This window comes from Uloborus diversus, chromosome 5, assembly GCF_026930045.1.
Source record: "Uloborus diversus isolate 005 chromosome 5, Udiv.v.3.1, whole genome shotgun sequence".
NCBI classification, from domain to species: Eukaryota; Metazoa; Arthropoda; class Arachnida; order Araneae; family Uloboridae; genus Uloborus; species Uloborus diversus.
The window spans coordinates 159,455,261-159,470,254 of NC_072735.1; the positions used below are offsets into that span (position 1 = coordinate 159,455,261).

The following is a 14,994-nucleotide window of genomic DNA, read 5'->3' on the forward strand; positions in this document are numbered from 1 at the left end:
AATATTACGTTAGAATAGGTTTGATCCCCCCCCCCTTTCCCTTAGGACCCTTAAGTAATTAATAAATGGCAACTTATTGACCAACCACAGAACTTTTGGCTTCACATTCGGACTTAGAGCTCTGTATTTAACGAGCCCGAGATTGGTACCCTTAACATCAAGCTTCCCATAGCCAATGATAGTTGAAACAATTAAATTTTTTTGGTGAATTCGCCATACTCATCAAGCCTCCAATGTGTAATTTAATAATCCTAAAACTGACGACGTTATGTGTTATAACCAATCAACGAACTTGTATATGAAATGCTTAATCTTCTTTACTGATAATGAAGCTGAAAGTCTGTACGTCTGGATCTTTGTCTGTTACGCACATAGCACCTAGACCGTTTGGCTGATTTTCATGAAATTTGGCACAGAATTAGTTCGTAGCATGGGGTGAGCACCTCGTGGCGATTTTTCGAAAATTCGATTTTGTTCTTTTTTTATTTCAATTTCAAGCCCATTTTACCGAGTGAATTACCATAACATGGATCAGTAAATTACCATAACATGGACGAGCAAATTACCATTACATGGATGAGCAAATTACCATAACATGGACGAGCGAATTAACATAGCTTATTGGCGAGAAATTCACCATCCATTATTTGTAAATATACAGGCGAATCAAATGACCTTTTAATTTTCTTCAACCGGCAGAGCCGTGCAGGTACAGAGCTAATATCAAATAAATTAAATTTATTTAGGGAAGTGTTTTTAGATCTTATTATTTAGTTATTTCAGACAGGAAACGCCATTGGATTTTTGCTCTATGATCTGGCACAAAATCCAGAAGTTCAACAAAAGTTATTCGAAGAAATTGAACGCTATGCGCCATGTGGACAGGAGAAGATGCAGGACACTGTGGAAAATATGAAATACTTGAATGCATGCATTAAAGAATCTTACAGGTAAGCAAATAAATCTATTCCTCACGCCCCCTTAGGGAACACAATCCCCCTGAACACCTTTCTTTTACTACTAGTCAATTAAAAATATGACAATAAAAAAATGACAGTAACTATTCAATTAGTTCCTTGTACAGCATTATACATATCTTGATTTAGAATGTAGAAATAAATGGTGTGCTGTTAATGATAAAATTAAAATTGCATTTTTTTTACTAAGTTTGATAAACTGCTGAATAAAATGTCTATATGTCTTTTCAGACTGCACCCAACATCAGGTGGAACTGCAAGAATATTGAATGAAGAAACAGTTCTTTCAGGCTATTACATACCAAAAAACGTAAGGAAACTTATACTGTTGAGAATAATAATAACAGACAAAGACAATGCAACAAATCTAACTGCTTAGAAGATTTGCTGTCCATTTAAACCTTAAGTATATCTTCATTATCTATTTGAAAAAAGATATATGAGGCAGCTAGAAGCAAAGAAAGATCAGATCCTAGGTAGGCTTTCTTTGAAATTTTTTTATAAATCAAGCTGTATGCTGGAAGCATGTAAACAACCTTTTCTCTGCTAGGGACCTTGTGATTGTTTTGAGCCTCCTGATTGGTCAGTCGACGAAAATGTTTTGGCTATATTTTTTTCGTCATTCAACGTATGTGAACGAAATTCGTTTCTCAGAAGTTCTAAATTCACGTTCTAATTTTTAAAATTCCTTTCCCCTCCTGCAATCGAATAATGATTAGATCTTTTTTTCGAAATGAAACAATAATTAGAGTATGCAAAACAAGCTATGAAATAGATGGATGATGTATTTGCATGGTAACCAATCAACAGTCAACAAATTTTTTCATGGCCTCTAGCAAAGTAAAGGTTGTGTAGATGCATACCGAAACCTACCAAGGCTACTAGTACTATATCTTGCCCCAAGATAGAGGATTGGTTCACCTACCATTTGTACTGGATATCTATAAATTTTAATTTTGCCACTTGCATCCCTTTGCTTCTCACTGCCTCATATGATCTGAGCCGTTTATTTTGAAAGTGTGGAAAGTACATTTTCGAAAAAATAAAGACAATGGTTGAGAAAGTTATACATACAGCTTAGTCTTCTGCCGTGGGCAGGTAAACAGCAGTATCTGCAGGAATGAGTTTTCAAGATATTTGAAGAAATGTGTGTTGGATTCAATATTAACAATAAGGAAATGTTGGGATTAGACGTTGTTTTCTGCGGAAACCAAATAAGCAAGCTTGTACGATAAAGGCAACGTACAATTGATGACAAAAGTGCAAAAAAATGAAAAATTTGCAGTTACTACCTTTTACCAGCTCACAGCAGCATTATTGTTTTATCTAACAATTTAGAACCAAAAAAAAATCAGAATCCCAATCTTTAGGAGATATGAAAGGAAAACGTTAAAACATACTAATTTGCAAGTAAGTGTGGACACATGTTTCAGGGTTCGTAATCCTGAAAATAAAGTATCGACTAAACCAGTGCTTCTCAACCTTTTTTACTTTGCGGCACATTTAAAAAATTTCTAGATCAACGAGGCACACTGAACTTAATTTCGCAATGGTAATATAGAAATGCTTTTATCATTCACAGGTAAAAAGACGGGGGGGGGGACTTTTTTCATATGAATCAAACAATTATAACTAACGTAGTGTATTTAAATTTATTTAGAAAGTAGAAATATTTCTAATGTATAGAGGTTGATACTGAACAACAAAACTACCTATATCAAACTTAACAGAAAATTATGCTTCATATGTTACAAAGCATTTCGGTCAAACATATCATTAAAGTGCATAATGCAGTTAAACGATTCATCAAATAATGTTTCAAAAAAGAAGCAAGCAAGAAATTAAAAACAAGCACCTAACTTCCGTTTGACACTAATGAGACACTTTGAACCTACTTTGAGGAGCAAAGACGTTTGATGTTCGGCTCAATGCTGGAAAAAGCTACACGAAGTCTTGATCCAGGCTCTTTTAGAGATGATCTCTTGCTGTTATTTTATAAGTGTGAGGGCTAAGAAGCTGAGTTCGAAAAGATACGTAGTTGAAAATGATAGCAGCACATCAATAGCAAGACAAGAGATGGTGGGATACTCATTCTTAACCAGCAACCAAAATTCGTCCAGAGACACTTCGCTCAACCCAAGTTTAAGTGTACGGTCGCTCTTGAGGTGCATAAATTCTTCTCGCGCCTTCAAAGAAAGGTCTTTAACTGATGCATCCGCATATGAAGAGAATGGATCGCAAATCCAGTCACACTGCTCTATGTCTGTATTCCTGAAATAGTGCTTAAACTTGTCCTGAAGTATGACTAAATGCTCTGCACATTCAGCAGCTTTTCTTCCGTGCCATTTCCTTCACATACCATGTTGACGGTCCGTTTGAACATGTCCAATGAGCCACGATCTACTTCTTCTCTCCACAGCTGAATTTTTGATTCAAATCCGTTTAGCTTGTCCATACATGTAACCCAAATTCTCTCCTTGTCCTTGCATTTTTCGATTCAATTTGTTAAAGTGTTCAAAAATTTTAGCCATGTACGCTAGTTTTCCCAGTCAATATTTGTCTTGCAACAAACTGGCGTACTGCATTTCATTTTTTAAAATCAAAAACTGTCGTACCTCGTCCCTCAATTCGAAAATTATTGATAGTACCTTACCACATGAAAGCCAGCGAATCTTTGTATGAAGAAGTAGGGAGTGGTGATCTGCACTCAATTCTTCACAAAGTATACGGAGAAAAGGCGAGAACTAAGCGGCCTCGATTTTAATGAAATTGACGATTTTCACGACTTCAGCCAAAGCTGTCTTCAGCTCATCTGGTAAGATCTTTGCCATGAGAGCTTTATGATGGTGGAAACAGTATATGGTTTTAATTTCCAGGTTACTAAGTCTCAGAACCAAGCTTTGAGAAACTACGATAAAATGAAATTAGTATCGGAACCGGAAAAGAGGAAAACAAAAGTTAAAGCTGTGGCTAAAATTCTGGGCGGAAGTGCACGATCCCTGCCTGGGGGAGGGAGCAATAATCCCATTTGCGAAAGAAGAAGAAAAAATTCTGTATAATTAGTTGATTTCGTGGAAATTAGAATCCGTTTTCAAAAATTGAAAGTAATAGGATCACAAGAAGTTAAAATAGGTGAGGCAGCAAATCCCGCCTCTCCCCTTCTTGGGTATGTCTTATTGCACAAGATCGACAGGATGAATTGAGAAGTTACAGAATACGATACAAACGCTATTCGGTCGTAACTTTAAAATAAAATACATCAAGTCCCTTTCTTTTTATATCACTACGAAAATACCGTGGCACACCATGTTCCTTGTCGCGGCGCTCCAGTGTGCCGCGGCACACCGGTTGCGAAGCCCTGGACTAAACAAAATAAAGGAGCAACTTTCTGGGGGGAAAACTTTGTACAGTAGAACCTCGTTTACCCACCCTTTATCCAGACCAATTTTCCAGAGTTAAAAATATCTGTATAATTAAATAATATTAAATTATTATCGCAAGAGCAGAACTACACTGTAAAAAAATTCTGAAACGTTGCTGATTATTTCCGGGTAACGTTTCGGGAAGTTACTGGTTTTTATCCACTTCCTGAGAAAATGAAGTATCTTTAGACTTCTCACTGCTGTGAAGAATACTTTTAGCGACCAGTTTAAAAATTAATTCAGCGTATTTTATATGTGTATCGGTTTCAGTCCGATTACGGCTCGTCCAGACTGATTAAGCTCCCAAGGGAGTGAATAAGTCCTGGCTGAAGTTTTGCTGGAGAGTTACTTTCTTATACTCACTTGCAGGGGCCCGTAGCTCAATGCGCCCTCAAACTTGCGCGATTGACTAAATGTTAAATCGCGGACATCAAAAATTTGCCTAGTACAGTAAAAATAGGGGTCGGACCCAAACATCCAAAAGAAAAAAAGCTAAACTTGGTGCAAATTGTTTATTACCCTCCCAGTAAGAACAGGTAAAAAGTCCCACCCCATTGTGCGTCGGGTTTCGGAATGGGGGACATCTAAAAATTGCTGTTTTGAGCATTTTTTCGGAATTTTTAGAGTAAATTTCAAGAGGGAATATTATGTCATACTAAATTTAAAAGCATGAAAATAAAGGCGTTTACTCCCAAGAAGGATGACAAAACCCATCTAGAGCCCCCCTATCCCGTAAAACGAAGCAGCACCCCCGTTCTCCCCCTCTCCATATATTTCAAGTGGAAATATTATTTTATGCAAAGTTAAAGTTAGTAACCAAGTGTGTCCATCCTCCAAGTGCGATGGTGCTCCTCCTTTCAAAACCAAAGCACCCCCCTCCCCGAAAAAAATAATACGCCAATCCCTCCCCCCCCCCCTTTCCATTTCAAGTAGAAGTATTATTTCATGTAAATTTAAAATGCATTAAATCAGGATTGTCCATCCCACAAGAACAGTAGCTCACCTCCCAAAACGAAATAACATACTTAAAGATACCCCCCCCCCCTGATGGCACAGTTGATTAAATGATCAGAAAAATTATGCTGAACTGTTTTTTTTTTCTCTTTTTACTGTATTACTACATTGCTTTTCTGCAGTACTTAAAAGCAAAATTTTTAGTTTGCGTTATAACATGCATGCCTCAAATATGTCATCAGATTGAGATAAAAGCTCCAACAGAACTGGAGTTCTCAAATGATTTTTCCTAAGCTTGTAACAATAAGTCTTCGTTATCAAGATCTTTTTTGTAATCTAGATTCTCGGCAAAATCGTTATTGTTGCAGCTATGTCTGACACAGTTTGCGCATATAGTTGAGCACTTCTGTCCACTTTCAGACTTAGCAAATATTCATTTTTCCAATGAACCCCTCAGAGCAAGCACAAGATATGAGGCGAAGAAAGTCTTCTAGAGCGGAAGGCTTGCTGTTGTAATAGAACGCAGATATTTCTGTGGTGCTCTCTCCTTCTTTGTACCCATCACACTGGCTTTCCCATTCTTGCAAGTGACATTGCATTGCTGGCATATTTCCTTGAGGCTTGCAGACCATTACCAAAAAAAAAGAGAAAAAACATGATCGAGAAGGTATCTTCAATCTATAACATATATGACACCAACTGCTTATTTTGTGATGGTGGCGTGGTTGGATCTTTTGCTTCAGATAATAACACTTAACATACAGGTTTTCTTTACTTCTGAAACCAGATTTATCGAATACTGATGGAGGATCAGGGCACAACTCGCACTAGAAGTTTTAGCAATTTGTTGTTCCATCTTTTTTACTGTTCATACTATTCGGTGTAAAAGATGGTTTGGGCTTACACAGCTCTACAGATAGTAACTACTCTCGTAACAGAAGCTAGAGACATAATTGCATAACTCCTTCACAAAGAAATGTCACTAAATTTTTTGCCTTTCCATATCCTTTTATGTTACTACCTCTCATCACATTTCACCTTATTATCAGCGATCGACCAGTATCGGGGAGCAACACCACTACCAACTTGAGTCAATACCCGTAGAGAGGGACGAGCAGTATTTAGCATTCTACTGTTGTTTCATTGCTCTCATCAAGACTTCTTCCATCGTTGAATCACTACAGGTTCTGGACCACCTAAATTTGTCACTGCGTTGGATCGTTGGGTAGCTGATGCGACATATTTATCTTTTTTTTTTTTTTTTTAAATTGCATAATGTACTCGAATGTTTCAGATAGTGTAGCAAGAATATGTTCGCATATTTAGCAAAATTCACATAACAGGCTGCGTAAAAGAGAGGCGGCTAGGTGTTTGCAAACGAGAACCCCCACCGACTTGGAGAGTGCAGAATTTTAGCATTGCCCGTCTCACTGTTGGCAATTTTGGCTTATCCCCCCTTACGGTAATGGCAAAAGATAAAAGAAAAGTTGAAGTAAATTAATTTAGAAGAAGGAGGTAAACTGCAGTCAATTTGGACTATTTTTTATGCTGCACAGGGATTTTGTTTTAGATATCACCCCAGCGCTGTAAACTGTTTAATAACTCCAGTCGCAACTAAATTGGTTACTGAGCTCGCTTAGATCTTTTAGAATTATCCTTCTGTCATTACTATATCATGGTGGGACATTTTGTACTTCGTAAAAGTTTTAAATCAGTGAAATTTTTTCATGAACTTCACTGCAATCGTTGATTTTAGAAGCCCAATTCATGTCCCCCCCCCCCCGCCCTAAGCGATGGTGCACCCCTGAAGTGTGACGGAGTATCCATCCAGAGAAAAAGCCCTCAAAAAAGAAAGAAATACCCCTTGAAAAAAGAGTGAAAAAACTGCCTTAAAAATTCCAATGACGCAATCTGCGCCATGGACCCCCCCCCCCCTGCCCCCTCATGTGCACCCCGGTTAATTAGCATTTTTCTATGAGAGTTTATTATTTTACTATTAGAGAGTGTGATTTCTGCGACTTTTGAGTATTTTTTTTAAGTAATAGACATTATTTTTATTTTAAAAAAAGGATTATTTCGCCCCCCCCCCCCTTTTTCCCAAAACCCGACGCGCAAAGTGCTGGAAGGGTAAGAAGTAATTTGCAACAAGTTTCAACTTTTTTTTTTTTTTTTTTTTGCGCTCTAGAAAGCGTGCGCCTTCGGGTTTTTTTTTCTTTTGCGCCCTCAGACCTGTGCGACATCGTTTCTTTCTTTCATTTTTCTTTTGTGTCTTTGAACCTGTACGCCTTCTTTTTTTCGCGTCCTTAAAACCTGTGCGTCCTCAGGTTTTTTGAGCCCTTAAAAACCTCAGCTCCTTCTTTATTCTTTTTGTGCTAACAAACTTGAGCGCCTTCGGCTTTTTTTTTTTTTTTCTTTCTCGAAATTATGCGCCTTCTGATTCCCCTCACCCCTCGACCTTTTTTTTGCGCCCAAGAACGTGTGCACCTTTTTTTTCTAATCTCTTTGTGCTCTTCGGTAGTCAAGGTTGGCGCCCTCTTGGGGGACCTAGTGCGACCCTGCTTTGTTGCAATTCTTTCTTAGCTCATCACGTTTATAACTATGCTTTTAGAACTTTCGTGACAAATCAGGAAGGTGCCAAGCTATTATATTATATCTATTACTCTAAAGATTCCAGAAATACCACAGGCTTTAAACGGGGAGATTTCTGAACTGTTCATTAAGCTTCCATGATCATTTCAGGAAGGTTACTATAAATTTCAGCGGAAAACATTCCTGTTTTCTCCGAGATATGTCAATGGCAGAAATTGGGCACATTAGCTGCCTGTATTATTTTCCAGGAACGTTTCTGCAGTGGCGTACCGAAGGGGGGGGCGGAGGGGGCGGTCCGCCCCAGGCCCCGCTTTGACATAGGCCCCCAAATTTCAATTTTTGGTTTTCACCAATATTGTCGCATATCTTGGTTTGAATGCTTAAACAAGTTGACTTAATAAATCATAATTTTTTTAAAGACCAAATATTTGTTCAGGGATACAATCAATACCTCTTCGGGATCAATGGAGGGTTTATGATACCCAGGCCCCGCTTTGACATAGGCCCCAAAATTTTAATTCGTTTTCTCTTTCGCCAGACGTGCCTTATGTCATGGTTTAGATAAATAAAAAGTTGACTTTTTATGTAGAATGAATATTTTCTCAGTGACTTGCCTCAACAAAGAGAGGGCAAATTATGTCCCACAGGCCCCGCTTTGACATAAGCCCTGAAATTGTATCTTATTTTTTCCAGTAGATCTGTCATATACATCATGATTAGAAATATTAATCAGTTACCTATATATGCGAGTATATATCATAAATTTTGTTAAATATGACTTTTTTTCAGTGACTCGTCCTAGTGTACAAAGGTACATGAGCGCTTGGGCCACGAATTTAATGGGGGCCCCAAATTTATTTTTAAATTAACTAAACCTATAAAAATCATTTGCTTTTATTTTGTTAAGTGCTTTCAGCAAAGTTTTATGCATTTTTTTTTTCAAACAATTTATAAAAAAAAAACTAATGCATAACAGACGCACGTTTATAATTTTTGATCATTACAGTATACAGCTAAAATATCTGTTTTATGTTTTGTTTTGTGTATTAAGACTACGATGGTCTAGTCTTAATTCATACACTACTAATCGGGGGAAATTACGCTCTTCGCTTTAGAAATCGGATTAGTTAGTTAAACCCACGCATACGCAAAAATTTTTTGTCTTAATTTCTGTCGAACATTAAATATTAACGCACCAGGCAAGTATAGGGTCACACCAGAGTTTTTTTGTCTGAAGAACATAAAGAGCGTTTTTTTTTTTTTTTTTTTGTGAGTGAGACCTAGCAGAAAAATTTTATTTAGACTGTGAACATGTGAATTTCATCCTTATTTAGGTAAGCATGTTTTAAAAATATTTTTCTCTGAGATTAGGTGATGTTATCAGGTAAATAGTTAACTGGTGTGTCTTACTCAAGGGAATAGTAAAGGGTTTTTTTTCTGTAAAAGAAAATTTTTATCCTAAAATTAATTAAATCTGGAATGCGTAAACGTTTCTGTTCACTGTACTTGGATGTTCAGATGCAATAAATTTTTAAGATACAATATAATTTTAGGACTTTTTTCTGTTTTTGATATTTTCTGACAAAGCACAATTTTATTAAAAATATAGTATTTACTTAATTTTACTTAAAACCATGTGTTTTGCCGTGGTATTTACAACAGTGTCCGAAATCAAACCAACACTACTGAAATATGTAAAAATGTACCACTTAAAATAATTATTGTAATATATGGTACGTACACATAGTTTGAGAAACTTCAGTTTTAATACCAGGTAGGCCCCCATTTCGAGTAGCGCCCCAGGCCCCCATCTGTCTTGGTACGCCACTGCGTTTCTGAATTGTTTTTACAGCGTATAAATACGCCAAATGTTTTCGCTTTTTATTTTGAAATAAATTTTAACAAATATAATCAAAGCGTACTTGGAACGCCAGTCCCAGACCACTGCAGCTCAACTGCAAAGGATAAAGTGTTTGTGAGAAACGATCCACAGTAATTTTATTGCAAAGCATTGTTTTCTACTTCTTATTTGAGAATGCGTTTTGCAACCCATATTGCTCGGATTTTTGTTTATCCAGATTGCCTTTGGTGCCAGTTAGTCCGAATAAACGGTTTTACTTTACTCAAAAATAAATATTTGGGAATAAAATGTAAATATGTATGTAATAATGACATGCCTGTGCAGATGGACTAGTAAGACCTAAATGCAAAACTTTCATCAGATTTGTATTAGTGTTTGTTTTAGAGCTAATTGGGGTTCTATGAAACTACTGGTGAGCATTGTGAACATGCCTACAGATATTGTTTACTTCTCACCAGGAAAGTGAAAACAGGGGATGCGTCTCCCCCAGAAGCAAGAAACCCTCCCCCAAAAAATGACAAAAATACCCCTCAAAGCACCCCCGTCCCTAAAAATTTCAATATCACAGACTATGCATGCCATTAAAGTATTTAGAAGGTTGTTTTTAGGGATATTTCTCTTTTTTTTTTTGGGGTGGGGGGGTTGTGGTTTTGGGAGGAGCGCCCTCATAGAAGGGCGGGAACTCCTGGTGCAAATACCAGGCTCGGTCTTCTAATTATTTGATTATATATTTAGAATGAATGAGCAAAATATTCTGTACACATTAAAACCAGCAGTTGATTTTCGTGCAAATAAAAACATGAAAATACATTCCTTCTTGCAGACCTTGTGCGTCGGACCACATCCAATAATAAGTCGTCTCCCGGAACATTTTACAGATCCACTGAAGTTCAAACCGGAACGATGGGTGGATGAACACAGTCGGCGAATCGGGAATGTAGCTCACCCTTACTGCGTTCTGCCTTTTACTCATGGAGTCAGAAGATGTGTTGGACAGAGATTTGCCGAACAAGAGATTCGATTATGTATTATAAAGGTAAATATAAATAACATGAATTCTAGTAGTCTAAGTTGTTCAGCGAACTTGCAAAACGAAAATTGTTTTAAACCAATTCACATTATTTTTACAATGTAGATACCCCATATTAGAATTGACAAGTAGTCAATAGGCTTACATGGTATTCATGTTTTTGAAAATTTTCTAACTAGTTTTCAATAAATACAAGTGAAATTTTCCGCAAAACTGTGCGGGAATCGTATGACAAAGTGTCCGAAGAGAACCAAATAGAATTATCAAGTTGTCTAAGTTTTTTTAATGCTTTAATTTTATTTATTCAAACGCATTACAAATTGACTGAAAAACTTCAAATACCGTAAACTGGGGTTACTTTGATACATGTTTCGCATATTTTGTATTGTAGCACCCTCATTTTTTAAGATATTTCAATAATTCTTGAACCAAACGATAGCTTAACATCTCAGTTTTAAATTGCCGTTTGAAATTATTCGATATATTGAATAGGGAGGAAGGGGGGTCATTTCTTTTTCAAATTAATGTTACCCCATCATCCGGGGTTACTTTGTAACAACGTGTTTTCTCCATCTAAAACAACTGTTTCGGTGGTTTGTAATAAAGTTACCCCATCCAAAAGATAGCCTGAGTTTTTTTTAATAACAAAATTCAATTTTTCTATTTTTTTGGGTTTAAAAAGCTGGTTTTAAATGAAAAATGGTTCTTAAGTCACGTAGAGTGGTTCCTACCACTCTAAGCATGCTCATCTAGCAGGAATCAGGTTTGAATCAAACTAAAAAGAAAGAAATTCATAGGAAACTTTTATTATAAAACATCAGTTGAAAAAAGCTTGAAATCACATCAAGCGTGTTTTTTAAATGTAAAACCACAGCCATCGTAATGTTTTTCTTCATTTCGAAAATAAAAAATATCAAGGTAACTACTTAATTAGAATAAAATAAAACTTGAACTAGAACTTGAAAAGAATCGATTCAAAACTTATAAACGCTCGAAAGGAAATTAAGAATAAGGCACAGAAATCACAAAATTTTTAAAATAAATGAGGCACATGAGATCTTTCTCATATCGTGAACCTTATCCAAGGTGCACTCACAGCAGTCTTTGATCCATGGCTTCAAGTCAACAGGTATGATCCTTGGGATTCGAATCCTGCAGCAGATGCGGCAAGATTCAGAATTCCCCATGTATCAAAGTTACCCCTTCAACTTGTGTTGTTTTATGTTTTAATTCATAGTAAATAGTAGAATTGAGTTACAGAAATAAAAAAAAGACAAAATCATCTTAAATAGTTGTGTAATCAGAAAATAACTAGCCCGAATTCAAAAGGTTGCTCAGTTGATGGCACCAGAAGAGGTTAGGACAACAAACTGAAAACAGCTGATATCACGGATAACACATAAATCAGTGTTGCCAAAACCATTTTACTGTTTCAATCAGTTGGCAATTCAGCGCACTCTGAAAAGTGATTCTTGAAATCCTGAGACCACCAGGGGGTCGCCAATTGTAAAATTAAGCCCGCCAGAACGGTTCAAAAATAAAAAACAGGTTTTTATAAAGTTACCCCGTCAGTCTAAAGTAACCCCGGTTTACGGTATTTGTATTTGGGGGGGGGGGGGGGTATCCTAGCTCTTCAGGTAACTGGTATTCTTATATTTACCAATTATCTTCATACATCTCGCATCTATTTTTTTTAAATAAATATTTTACAGGTCATACAGAACTTTGAAGTGACTTATAATGGCCCCGAAGTAGGAAGAAAGATGCGGATGTTATTGATACCAGACAAACCACTCAACTTTACCTTCACTGATCGACTGCGCATCAAATAAATGTTTCAAGCGACCATATGAAAGCATCATAAAGTAAGCAAATCTATGCAGTATATCAAAAATGAAAGTTTTTGCATCATCTGTAATGTGTCATTATCAAAATATGTTATTAAAAAATTTTTAGGTATTTGTTGTGTAGATGAATGGGGGGGCGATCGGACTTACTGCATTTGACCAACAAGGTAGTATTGTGGGCACATCGTTGTGTGAAGCCGCTAAACCAAACCCAAGGCCAGAGTCATGCAACCACGACCATTACAAGCTCTCAGCAAATTTTACAATATAACATGAGATGTGAACCACTTACAGGGGAAATCAGGCTCAAACACTAGCATCTTAAAACATATGCACAATATTAATGAAATGCTGGCACAAAATTAGTATCAACGTATCATAAAATAAAGCATCTCACCAAACATCTGCTACCGGTCACACCAGCGTAAATAATCAATTAGGTTATAAGAAGTCTCATTCCACAAGATCAAAGGTGAATAAAGTTTATTTTTATGCAGTTCAAAAATTGTAGTACATAATCAGATTATACGTCTTAAAATCACATAGCTGGTGATCACAACGGGAAATCGCATGGTAAATCCAAATCAATCGGCACAAGGTAAACACTGGTAAGCATATATATTGGTAATAAAATGCCATCAACCATGATAAGCTCACAGTCCGCAAACACTTTTTCATACACATAATATATCTTAGCGGCATTCAGAGGTCATGACCAAGATTGAAAAACCGAGCATCTATTCGCCGGCAGCGGGATATGAAATCTCCACTGATAAATAAACAATGCCAACACAAATCTTTGCAGCATGAAGAAATTAAATTGAACAACGCTCAAAATTGACAAAGAACGTGGCTCTCAAAATTTCAGTTACTCTTTAAAAAAGATCAGTGGCCGAATAAAATTAAGATGCACTAATCCAAGCACTTTGAAAAAAAACACCATATTCTCTAGCAAATGAAAACAAAGTCAGACAAACAGTCGCCTCTGAAGTCATCACAATTGCTTTTGCTTAAGCAAGAGACTGTCAGAAAAAAGCTCTGAACAAAATAGACACTTTGCAAAAATCAAAAGCAAACGCAAGTCAAAGGAACAATTTCAATGTAGGTTATACCATAGTATTTTTTCAACAGTAAATATATTTTAGCAAATCAAGTGACAATCTTGAAACTTACTTTTTTCGAATTTGAAGAATGAGCATCATAAAATTAAGCTTCAGAACATTAGTCTCTACCAACAACACAAAAGAGCATTGATGGTATAAATCTTGAGGAGCGATATTTCACATTTAGGAAAAGAAGTGACCATGGTTCTTAAATAGATAGTCTTAAGAACTATAAAAAAAAGTTGAAACTTAACTTTGGCCATTATATTGGAAGGAACAGTTCTGTTTGGCCGTTCTAATGGACGTTAAAATAATAACAGCTATGGAATAACAAACGGGACTAATCCATTGGTTGTTATAATGGAAAGTTCACAATAATGGGAGGTCGCTCTAAAGGGCTTCGACTGTATATGCTTACTTGAGTGTAACAGATATAATTTTACAACTATAGAGTATGAATTTGATAACAAATTCTGACCTCTAGAGAGTCTATTTCTGCTTAGGGAGAGTGTGGAGGAATTCTAATCTCGTGAAACCCGCCCCCCAACCCAAAAAAACAACCACCCTCTAAGTTTGACAAGAAAGATGGTGAAAAAACCTTCTGTAAAAGAATGCAATACAAATTCCCTCCATACACCGCAAGCCCACTGTCCTCCAACAACCACTGATTTTCGATGAAAGCTGCATACTCAGTATGATAATACTACTGTTTAAACAGCCATCTTGAAAGACCATGTCAAATAATTCAAACTTGGAAATGAGCTATTTAGGAGAGTGAATGACAAGACACTGAGAAATCATGAAATGTCACACACACCAGCTACTAATGCCCCATACAAATGCACCTAGATTAACCAGGAGGTACTTTTTGTTCAATCCACTCCCTGCTGCACAGTCCCCAAGGAGAATCGTTTGCTTCCAAAATCTCCACGAATTTTTTAATTTGATCTTATCAGCTCTCCCTGCCCTTTCAACCTAATTCAATTCGACATTTCAATACTCAGCTATAAAAGCATTCATTTTTGACCCCTTTTCTGTTCTGTTCATGGAGGGGGAGGGGATAATGAGGCTTAACCTGTAACCGACATTGTATAGACTTCAGCAAATAACAGTTGGTATCATAAAAGTTGCAACATAGTGTTCTGTTGCTTCGTTCTGCAAAGATGTCGCAAGCAATTTTAAACATACATGATAAAAATTCTATTTTGGGT

The 14,994-nt window shown here is 36.6% G+C and overlaps 1 protein-coding gene across 1 annotated transcript in view; it reads left to right on the top strand.

Moving 5' to 3' along the window:
- LOC129222269 (probable cytochrome P450 49a1) overlaps nt 1-12,771 on the top strand; it is a 34,898-nt gene extending 22,127 nt beyond the window's left edge. The window contains exons 7-10 of the mRNA XM_054856749.1: nt 784-950; nt 1,209-1,287; nt 10,627-10,839; nt 12,546-12,771. Of these exons, the coding sequence (XP_054712724.1) occupies nt 784-950; nt 1,209-1,287; nt 10,627-10,839; nt 12,546-12,665 (579 nt within the window). The 3' untranslated portion in view covers nt 12,666-12,771. The remainder of the gene's footprint in view (nt 1-783; nt 951-1,208; nt 1,288-10,626; nt 10,840-12,545) is intronic.
- The last annotated feature ends 2,223 nt before the right edge of the window (nt 12,772-14,994 follow it).